The 12,256-nt window shown below is 36.9% G+C and overlaps 1 protein-coding gene across 1 annotated transcript in view; it reads left to right on the top strand.

The window, feature by feature from the left end:
- Nucleotides 1-12,009, top strand: part of LOC139149949 (TNF receptor-associated factor 3-like) — a 45,008-nt gene extending 32,999 nt beyond the window's left edge. The window contains exon 8 of the mRNA XM_070722020.1: nucleotides 11,782-12,009. Coding sequence (XP_070578121.1) covers nucleotides 11,782-12,009 — 228 coding nt within the window. The remainder of the gene's footprint in view (nucleotides 1-11,781) is intronic.
- The last annotated feature ends 247 nt before the right edge of the window (nucleotides 12,010-12,256 follow it).

Below are 12,256 nucleotides of genomic sequence, written 5' to 3'. Positions count from 1 at the left end.
ACCTCGGTGACCTTTGACCTCAAATATACATATTTGTCCATAACTCAGTAACCACAAGTGCTACAGCCTTCATGTATGGTATGATGGGACACCTTATGACGCCACATATTGTACCTCATTAATTATGCACATATCTAATTTTGAGCGAGCCAATAGAGCTAGAGGTCTGATTTTTGGTATATAGGGATAACTTAGCAATACAATTTTTTTGACAAAATGTCACGTGACCTCGATGACCTTTGACCTCCAATATACATATTTGTCCATAACTCAGTAACCACAAGTGCTACACCCTTCATGTATGGTATGATGGGACAGCTTATGACGCCACATATTGTACCTCATTAATTATGCACATATCTAATTTTGAGCGAGCCAATAGAGCTAGAGGTCTGATTTTTGGTATATAGGGATAACTTAGCAAAACAATTTTTTTGACAAAATGTCACGTGACCTCGGTGACCTTTGACCTCAAATATACATATTTTTCCATAACTCGGTAACCACAAGTGCTACAGCCTTCATGTTTGGTATGATTGGACACCTTATGACGCAACATACTGTACCTCAATAATTATGCGCATATCTCATTCTGAGCGAGCCAATAGAGCTGGATGTCTGATTTTTGGTATATAGGGATAACTATAGGAGAGAAATTATTTGACCAAATGTCATGTGACCTCGATGACCTTTACCTAAAATATATGTTTATGTCAATAAATAAGTAACCACAAGTGCTATGTCCTTTGTATTTAGTAGGATGGGAGACCTTATGACAACACACGCTTTACCTCATTAATTATGTACACATCTAATTCTGGGCAAGCGAATAGAGCTAGAGATCTGATTTTTTGGCATATAGGGATTAATTAGCAATATAATTTTTTTTTTTCAAAATGTCATGTGACCTCGATGACCTTTGACCTTGATTATACATATATATGCATATTTCAGTAACCACAAGTTCTATACCCTCCAATTTTGATAGGATATTAGACCTTAAGATGTCACATCTTGTACCTCATTTATAATGCGCATATGTATTTCTTGGCTGGCCAATACTGCTAGAGGTCTGATCTTTTTCCCGATTTAGAACCATAACTTAGACATGCCTCATGTGTTTCAAATTGGGAACAACGACATAGACCTATGTGCCCATAGATCTCAACATATACACTCCAGTGATACTTCTTAATGACCATATTTTCCTGCCCCATCAAGACTAATACTCCTATTACAAGTGGGGACTATGTCATTGTAAATGACTTGTTGAGTTAATGGTTGTATCACAGTATTCGATATATCTCATTCTGTATTTTTTCCATTTTATATTCTGAATAATTACATTAAACATATTTCACTGTCTCCAGTACATTTCATTTAAGTATTTTCACTTCATGCACTTTATCCCTTTCACACATGTTCAAATATCTGACCAGAGAACAAACACTAAATAGTCCAGGATGGGAGCTACAGTGTCATTGACGCTATTTTTTTAATCAGTCGCTTAAAATTCATTCTTGATTGGTGAGACGTGTTGAATGGTTGATTTTTTTTATTTGGTAGTATATTGTTCCACTTACGTTTGGTGTTCAAGTAGGGAAGCTAGAATGTCTACTGGTTATTCTTGTTGTGTTTGTGTAGGTTCGTGTGAACCTGAGTTCGAGCTGTCGTCGCTTTTGTGAAGTCTGGCACTTATAAGTGTATTGCCTATATTTCTGTTCCTTTTATATGCGATTATTGGTTGATTTTGGAACAGTTTTTTTTAGTGTTTCGTATTTTTCAAGTTCACTTCAGTTTTCTGTCAGGGCTTTCTTGATTTTTGTCATTTCGATGTTACGGGCTATATGTTGTTATGAAGACTACTGTATTGTTGGTGGCGTTCTTTCTTTTTTTGTTGTTCAAGCTATCTTTTTCGGCTTTTATGATCTGTTTCTCTGATAATGCGTTCTATTTCATTTTTAGCTCATATTTGGTATGTACATAAATAACAAAAACAGCTTTTATGGTGAGTCGGTGGCGTCTGTGTGTCTCTATGTATGTATGTGGGTATGTTAGTGCGGATGTATGTCCGTCACACGCAAAAGCTCCCTTACCGCCAAAGCTATCATCTCAGTATTTGGTGTACAGGGTAGATGCAGGGGCTGAGACGTGACGTTCTTCAAATGGACGTCAAAAATGTGCAAATGAGGTAAGAAAAAGGGAAATCCTGCAAATATGTAGGAGTGGTGGTCATACCAGTGACTGAAACAGGCTACTCCACTGACCTTGAGTCATTTCTGTCATTGTTTTTGAACTGTTAGTTATTAACAGACCTGCTCAAACTAAGAGGGACTAGCTGTTTTTGCTATGCATGTTGCTAAAGTTGACCTCCAGTACCTAAAGTTTCAGACGTTATTTACTTTTGTCATTCTTGTTTTTCTGGTTTATATATTTCTTGTTGTTTTTCTGGTTGTACTGTGCAGAAATCATTGTCATAACATCAACTTGGAATTTTCCTGCACTGAACAGATAGAAACAACATTTATTGTTGATCTTTGGTACCCATACTGGTATGTACCAATTCTGATCAAATGTGATGGACACCGTATAAATGCGGTATTTTTATATTTCGGTCTTGTAATTTTTCACTAAATTGGTGACTTTCTCTGTAAAATCGGTTCACCTTTGATCAGACCTTTGAATGTTGCTGCCGGATGGCATGAGTTTCTTTGTAAGAACTGGAATGTATCTGTTGGTTTTATGTGTGTCATGGTGTTGAGAATGTTCTTTTTGTTGTATCGACGACCTTTGTAGATAGTCAGGTCTAAATATGTGATTTCTTGAGAGGAGCTTTCAAACGAAAATTTGAAAGTAGGATGCATTTTGTTGATGTTTGATATGAATTCATTGAGTTCGTGTTGTGTTCCGATCAAAATCAGGAAAACATTGTCCCTGAACCTCAGCCAGGTCGGCATTTGTTGTTTGTGTTTCTGTCTCGTGAAATGTAATATCTGCTATTTCCAGCGACGAGGGAGACCCCATAGAGCATCGATCCCATATTTGCCGGTAGAATTCATCGTTTAATTCAAATGTTGTTTTTAGCTACTATAGACTATAGTCTATAGAAGCTATTGGGATGGGTATCCGTCCGGCGTCAGTCTGTATGTATGTATGTATGTATGTATGTATGTATGTATGTCCGTTTGTGAGGCGTTCGTCCACTCAAATATCTTGAGAACCGCAGTACTTACTGATTTGATATTTGTGTAGATTAAAATATGATTTTGAGAAACTATTTTTTTAATTTATTGATATTGTTGAAAATAGGCAAATTAATGCCAAAAAAGGTGTTTTTGATAAAAAATCTTCTTCTTCATAACCGCTGGTCAGACAGCTTTGTTATTTGGTATACAGGTCCCAAGGGGTAACCCAACTTATATTTGTTCAAATTGTGATGAAATATACAAATGTGTATTTTTAAGGAATTTTTTTTGTCATTTTTGGTCAAAATTGACTTGCATTGTATGTAATTCTTGTACTGTATAAACCCTATTAATTCACCCAGAAAAAAGTAATTAATATGATTTTAAATAATTGAATTAATTAGGAAATCATCAAAGCCAAAATAATTTTAGTGTGGAATTATCAGAAAGTTCAACTTTTTTTGACAGTTCATAGTGAAATGCTTACCATCTTGGAGGATTAAAACATGTAAAGGCAACTTTCCTGAATCCCAACTTTGACATATTCTGAACCGTCATTTATTGTGCCCTGTATGTTATCTAAAAGAAATTGCTCAAAATAGTCAATAGAGATAGAGATTAGAGATAGAGATAGAGAAAGTTCTAATTTCCATTTATGGTTGACTTGGTAAGGATAAAATAAAATTACTTTTTGAGGAAAAAAATAGAGTGGTCAATTAAAAGAGTGGTCAAAGTGATAGGGTTTTTATGGTAAAGCTTGGCTGTAAGATTCCTCATGTGCTATTTATAGCAATTGTGCAATCTGTGTAAACAGTGCAATGAAAGTTACATGATTCCTTATAATGCTTTTGATGACCTTGAACTTCTTAAGTTTCAAACATTTGTCTCTTCAGTGTGCTTTCTCTGAGTATGTACAGTCTCAACTTATTCAACAGAACTCACTTACAATGTTAATGAAAGACATCCACCTTCTTCATCAATACATGTGTCACAAAAGGTTATTCTCTACATCACGGTCCCTCCACAATGTGGAGGGACCGTGTCTACATATTACACAGCAGAGCTCTGTCAACTGTTGAGTTGCTTGTTTTTTCAAAACCGCTGGTCAGACAGCTTTAAACATTTGGTTTACAAGTCCCTAGGATGACCTATTAAAGTGAGATAATTTCATACAGTCAGGAAATACTTAATTTTGTATCCATGTCTATTGTAGCATCAGGGACTTTGGCCCTATGTTTTAAGATTATTTTTAGCAGAGCTATCATGTATTTTGTTGGTGGCTGCTTGAGTATTGTTTGATGATCTTTGATAACCGTACAACACCCATTCAAAATGAACTCAAAATGGATCCCACATACAATTGAGAACTAAAACTAGAAAATTATTTGGAAGCGACAAAATTGGCTGTTGTTAACACACCTATTCGAAATATAAAAAACAACATGGCACATGTAGAACGAATAGCGTTGAAAACGCTATCAAAGAGCAAGAAGATAACCATAAAACCGTTTTATAAAGGACGGGGGACAGCAGTTTTAAACACTGATGATTACATAAAAGAATGCCAACGTCAACTTAGCGATCAACGATATACACAAAATTGGCAACAGATGACACAAACACTACAATAGAAGACATACACAATCTCACAACAGAAATGTACAATGAAAAAACACATTGACTATCATATATTTGAATATCTGAATCAGTCAATAGAGAAATAAGAACACCACTTTGGTACCTTCTACCGAAAATACATAAAATGCCGCCACCAGGAACTAAGCTCGTAGGACGGCCAATTATAAGTGGATACTCCAGTCCAACATTTCACATATCAGAATTCATTGACCACTTTCTCAAACAAATCGTCAAAGAAACAACCAACATACATCAAAGATACAACAGACTTTATACGGAAAATTTAGACAATCAAAGTTCCGGCCAATGCAACACTAGTAACACTAGATGTAATTTCAATTTACACAAATACACCACATAATGAGGCAGTTGAATCAGTCGGCAGGGCATGATATCAGAAAAGATCATCAAACAATTACATAATCAAGCAGCCACTTACGAAATACATGATAGCTCTGCTAAAAATAATCTTAAAAAACAACACATTTGAATTAAACGATGAATGCTACTGGCAAATATGGGGTGCTCTATGGGGGTCTCTCTCGTCTCCGAAAATAGCAGATATTACATGTCAGGAGACAGAAATGAGAATAATACAGAAACACAAACAACAAATGCCGACCTGGCTGAGGTTCAGGGATGATGATTTTCTGATTTTCATCGGAACACAACACCAACTCAATGAATTCATATCAAACATCAACAAAATGCATCCTACTTTCAAATTTTCGTTTGAAAGCTCCTCTCAAGAAATCACATATTTAGACCTGACTATCTATAAGGTCGTCGATACAACAAAAAGAACATTCTCAACACCAAGACACACAAAAGCAACAGATACATTCCAGTTCTTACAAAGAAACTCATGCCATCCGGCAGCAACATTCAAAGGTCTGATCAAAGGTGAAACATTATGATACATCAGAACATGCAACAACGAAACCGATTTTACAGAGAAAGTCACACATTCAATTTAGTGAAAAATTACAAGACAGACAATATGAAAAGATGAAGTAGAACGCATTATCAGCGAAACAGATCATAAAAGCCGAAAAAGACAGCTTCAACAACAAAAAGAAAGAAAGAACGCCACCAACAATACAGTAGTCTTCATAACAACAAATAACCCGTACATCGAAATGACAAAAATCAAGCAAGCCCTGACAGAAAACTGGAGTGAACAAGTAAAAGATGAAACACTAAAAAAACTGTTCCAAAATCAAACAATAATCGCATATAGAAGGAACAGAAATATAGGCAATACACTTATAAGTGCCAGACTTCAAAAAGCGACAACAGCTCGAACTCAGGTTCACACGAACCTACACAAACACATCAAGACCAACCAGTAGACATTCTAGCTTCCCTACTTGAACAATAAACGTAAGTGGCACAACATATATACTACCAAATAAAAACAATCAACCATTCAACACGTCTCACCAATCAAGAATGAATTTTAAGCGACTGATTAAAAAAACTCGGTTTTCGAAACACAGTGCCAACGGATCGCAGTGTCACACTTGTCTCTCCGCTCCAGTGTGGAGTAACATCAAGACACGTAGATTACGGGTACGTCTCACCATGGCTAAGCAACACTTTACTTCAAACAGCCAAGCATGACATACACTTATATTATACACAATTTCATACACAAAACGCAAACACCCAAAATATGAACGATGTGTGGAGTTGCTTTCCCTTTACTACCTAACCTCGGAAATTGTGAAAATCCACATGAGCAACATGTTCTGGACGAAGAATGTGACAGTGATTATTTTTAATACATGTACAAATATGCAAATTATGGGACTTATGACCACTTGCCTATAATCTAGATATGATAGTTGGATTCCTAAACCACTAAAACATGGTGGTAGACACAGACATCACTAGTCTAGGTTTAATATTTAAGTAGTTATGGCCATTTTAAGTATATGGCGGCCATCTTGGACGCCATCTTGAAAATGACACGTTTCCGGTGGTCAGATTTTGGTAGACTTTTACTATGTTATTAAGCACATTTGACTCTATCAAAAACCGTTGAGAAACCTTTTGTAGCAATTTTTTAGGGTCAAACCATATTTTCAGCCGACTATCGCATGTGTATATCTTTCAGTCAGTCAATGGGTCTTATTCTCATATGGACTGTTGATTGTTAAAAATCTCACATCAGACTCATTATTGGTCCGTTTTAAAGCAGTGGGGAATCAATTTTCAGTTTGCTTTCCGTGAGTCAAAATCTTAAATTGAATTATTCAGTTGCCTTAAATTCACAAACCACCTGTGAATTAGAGCAAAAATCTTAAATGAATATAGTCGTCGGAACTGCGTTCAAAGGTCGTATGGGACCCATACGACCCATGGCAACGATGTATCCAAGGCGCAATGGTGATTAATGACAGCTAAAACATGTCTGTCATAATCTATCATCGTATAATTTAAATGTTGCAGCTATGATGATGACGTGCATCTTGATATCGTGCACAAAATACATTGTTTATAAACAAGAAACTCGCACAGGCGCAGTTCCGACGACTATATCCCTTTAAATAATGCCTCTACATACCAGTGATCAATATAATCTCAATTACTGATTATACATTTCCAAGACAAAACAATGTAAAGTTGCCTACATAAATTACATTGCAACAGTAGCACTGTATAATTCATCGCGTTAACTCAAACACATTTAAAACCAGAGGTGTTGGACAGTGAAATAAACAATGAAGGATTGACACCTACAGGAGTGATAGAACGTACACACCCACATGGTGGAGCAATTTTACATATCCATGGCTCTATACCACGTATTCAATTACTGTTTCATGCCAACTATACTCTTACTGTGATGTCATTATTGTGAAAGTGATAAATCTGAACTTGATTATTGCAGTCATTTACCATCTTCCAAACTGTCCTACAGAAGCCTGCCAAGACATAATGGATGAAATCAAAGCATGTATTGACCACCTTGGATCTCCAGTAACTGATATACTGTTTTTAGGGGATTTTGATTTCCCCCATGTTGCATGGCCACTTGCAGAGATAAAACCAGGATGTCCAAATGCAGAAAACGAGCAAGCAAATTTGCTGATTCACTATACTAACACTTTGTTCATGACTCAGTTTATATATATATAGACTAAATAGGAAAGAAAATATTCTGGATCTTGCTTTCAACAACAATGCAAATATGAGCCATCATTATGAAGTTACAGCAACCTTATTCTCAGAGCACATTATAACTCTTACCCTTGACTATACAGTTGGGAAGGTCTACCACAAACAACAAAATGGAAAGCGGATTTAAGTATTCTGAAGCAAACTGGGATGTTAGGAATAATGACCTTGCTGAAGTCAACAACATACATTATGAAATTAGCACAGAAAAATAGGAACAATAGATACCCTAGCAACAGAAAAATGCTCATCAGGAAGAAACGAAATCATTCTATGAAGCAAATTGATCCCTCCAACCTGATACAGTAAAGAATCCAAAAGCTTCCACATCATTGACAGTGAGCTGAAACACAGCTATGACATGGACCGTGAAATGCAGGAGAAAAGAGCTGTGGATACTATTAGAAGCAATCCCAAACATTACTTTACCTATGCTGCCAAATTCTCCATCAACCAATGCTTCCATAGACCCACTCATCAATGGAAACAACAAGTGCATTGCCAATAGTGAAGAAATAGCTGCAATGTTGGCCAACCAATTCTACAGTGTTTTCAGCAAATCAAAAGCAGACAAATTTGTACATACCTTACAACATTTTCCCAGGGGTTAAATAGGATGAAACCAGTGCTTGAATATATTAATTTCACAGGAACATCTTATGCATCAGCCAGACTAGATGCTTTTCTGCACTGTTGTTGAAAAACTGCAGAAACACTTAGCATACACCATGTACAGCATCTAGCATGAATCCATAGACAAGGGTGAAACACCTGGAATGCTCAAACAGGAAACGTTTATACCCATTCCTAAAGGAGGCAGCAGAATGCCTCAGATGCAATTTACGAGAGACAAGAAGAGAATAATATGCTACTCTACGACAATTTGCCAAAGCATACCCGGGGCATAACAGACTGTAGTATCAACATCTCCAAACACAATCTGGACAAGTACTTGTGTGAAATCCCTGATTATCCATTGATTCCTTGAATCTATACCAGACTGACACTAAGTGACTCCAATTCAGTCTGCAAATCATTTCTGATTGCAGTTTCTTAGGGCAGAGTCAATGACTTGCCCTGAGTGATGATGCACAAACTACTATCTATCTGTCTATCTATCTATCTATCTATCTATGTATCTATCTATCTTTTAGAAAATACTTTCTCCATGAAATTAACATTAACTCAGTATCCTCTTAAGTGTTTGGCTACAATTTTGTTTTAACCAAAGTTGATGGAATGACTAATATACATATGAACATGTGAATGTTAAGAATGGTCAGAAATTACAACCCATATACTATTTGCCATAGGGCTTTTAAATTTTGCAAGTATATTGCTCTTTTAATGCAAATCTAAATATGTGCAATGTGCAATGCCATATATTTTTGTGGTATTTTCAAATGTCATGCAACTGGAAGCACACCGCCATTTATGGTGGTATTTATTTTATATTGGATCTATGATTTCAAATCTAGCCTTTGTAATTCCAAATGACCTGTTGATCTTTGTGTCAGGGTGCACAATCCCCTATACTGTGGCATCCTAGATGAAACACTATCTTTAGGTCAATATCTGACTCATCATTATAGTTCAGTTCTTATTTACCTAATATTCGTACTATGTATGACCTAGGTCGTATGAGTGACTAATATGAGACTTTTACAGGTTATGTAGAAGAAGACAATTAAACGAATAACAGCAGCACCAAAGCCCATAAAATGTAGCTGACATGTGTGCATAAAGAATGACAAATTAACTCACAATTTTGTGTCACAAATCAACATTCCATTGTTGGTGGCAGGATGGTGTCCGTTACACTGAGGAAGCTGCATGCAGACAACCAAGATGCTATATGCCATTCCCTGCTTGAAGAAATTCATCCGGATAAATATCTGATGACTCAGAAATTTTTCAATATGCTATTGGAGCTATTGCTTGAAATTGTCTCAAAAGTCACTCAAGTTTCAGACAAAAGGAGAACAGCCACGGAGAATGGATATGATAAAATTAGACAACAAACAATGGCAAGCACACGTTCAGCCAAAAGATGGCATCATGTGGAAAATGGATTGGCACTTGTTTAACTCACTGAAAAAAACGAGTTGCCATGACTCGGAGTCACAGTAACTAATAAACTCAGATGATTCTGACTGGAATGTTTGCCATGAGGCCCACTATCCAAGAATACTGGTACTGCTATGTTAGGCATATACATTGGAGAAAGTATTATCAATGTAAGGTTAATTTTCTTCACAGAGTACCTTGACAACCACCACTTTTTAAACTACCTTATAATCTTCAATACATCTCAGAAATTTTAGAAAGTTTCTGCCTGCATGTCTTTTTAGTCCCCACGGACACCGTCCGGGGGGACTTATAGGTTTGGTCATGTCCGTGCGTGTGTGCGTGCGTCCGTGCGTGCGTGCGTGTGTGCGTGCGTGCGTGCGTGCGTCCGTCCGTCCGTTCACGCAGATATCTCAGAGACGCCTGAAGCGATTTCATTCAAACTTGGTACAAGGATTACTTCATATGTCATACAGATGCACGTCGATTTGTTTTGTGATACGATCCAATATGGCTGCCAGGCGGCCATTTTATTACGATTTTTTCATGTACAGAGCCATAATTCAGGCATGTTTCAACTGATTTTATCAAAGTTGGTACAAGGACATTGACCAGTGTCATAGATATGCACGTCGATTCTTTTTGTGATACGATCCAATATGGCCGCCGTGCGGCCATTTTGTTACGATTTTTTCATGTACACAGCCATAACTCAGGTATATCTCAACCAATTTCATTCAAAATTGGTACAAGGACATTGACCTATGTCATACATATGCACATCAATTTGTTTTGTGATACGATCCAATATGGCTGCCAGGCGGCCATTTTATTACGATTTTTTCATGTACAGAGCCATAACTCAGGCATGTTTCTACAGATTTTATTCAAAGTTGGTACAAGGATATTGACCAATGTCATAGCTATGCACATCAATTTGTTTTGTGATACGATCCAATATGGCCGCTAGGCGGCCATTTTGTTACGATTGTTTCATGTACAGAGCCATAACTCAGGCATATCTCAACCAATTTCATTCAAACTTGGTACAAGGACATTGACCTATGTCATACATATGCACGTCAATTTGTTTTGTGATACGATCCAATATGGCCACCAGGCGGCCATTTTATTACGATTTTTTCATGTACAGAGCCATAACTCAGGCATGTTTCTACAGATTTTATTCAAAGTTGGTACAAGGACATTGACCAATGTCATAGCTATACACATCAATTGTTTTGTGATACGATCCAATATGGCCGCCATGCGGCCATTTTGTTACGATTTTTTCATGTACAGAGCCATAACTCAGGCATATCTCAACCAATTTTATTCAAACTTGGTACAAGGACATTGACCTATGTCATACATATGCACATTGATTTGTTTTGTGATTCGATCCAATATGGCCACCATGTGGCCATTTTATTACGATTTTTTCCTCTCCTGAACTACAACTCAGACATGTATCAAGCGAATTTATTCAAAAGTATTTTTATCACAGACACTAATGAAGAGGACTCTATCCTCTCTGAGGACCTGAAATCAAAGCACCCATTAACAAGTGGGGACTGTGTCATCAACGATGTCTTTCGGTACATTATTTTATTTTTAATTACTTTAATTAATGAGCAGTTGAGTACTTCACTTTCCAACAAGAATTATGTGTTTCAGTTACTAATGTTTTCCCTTATGTTTCATTCAGGTGACCCTGGTATTATTGGATCAGGACACTGGAAGGCGTAATCTATCAGACACTTTCAGACCTGATCCAACAAGTACCAGCTTCAAAAGACCAACCAGTGACATGAATATTGCATCAGGCTGTCCCCTGTTTGTTTCTCAGTCAGTCCTTGAAACACCAACCTACGTCAAGAATGACACCCTGTATATCAAGGTCATCGTTGATACTGCAGACTTGTATGGCCCCTAAAGTGTTTACCTCCCTGTCGGTCATGTTTGGTGGTACCAATTGTGCATGTGTATATATTTGAATCGCATGCTCCTTTGTAGTGCTTCCAAATGTGGCTGAACTCACTGCCTCGTAAACACTATTTAAATCATACTTTTGCTGGTTTGATACAATGTACAACTTCAATACAGATGTAATCTGTGAAACGATGTAGGTTTGTTCTTAGCCAATTTACCCAAGAAGGAAAAATGAAAAGTATATGAAAGAC

This window comes from Ptychodera flava, chromosome 14, assembly GCF_041260155.1.
Source record: "Ptychodera flava strain L36383 chromosome 14, AS_Pfla_20210202, whole genome shotgun sequence".
In the NCBI taxonomy this organism is placed as follows: Eukaryota; Metazoa; Hemichordata; class Enteropneusta; family Ptychoderidae; genus Ptychodera; species Ptychodera flava.
Note: the sequence above shows the minus strand (reverse complement) of the source record. Positions and strands in the feature narration are given on the sequence as shown.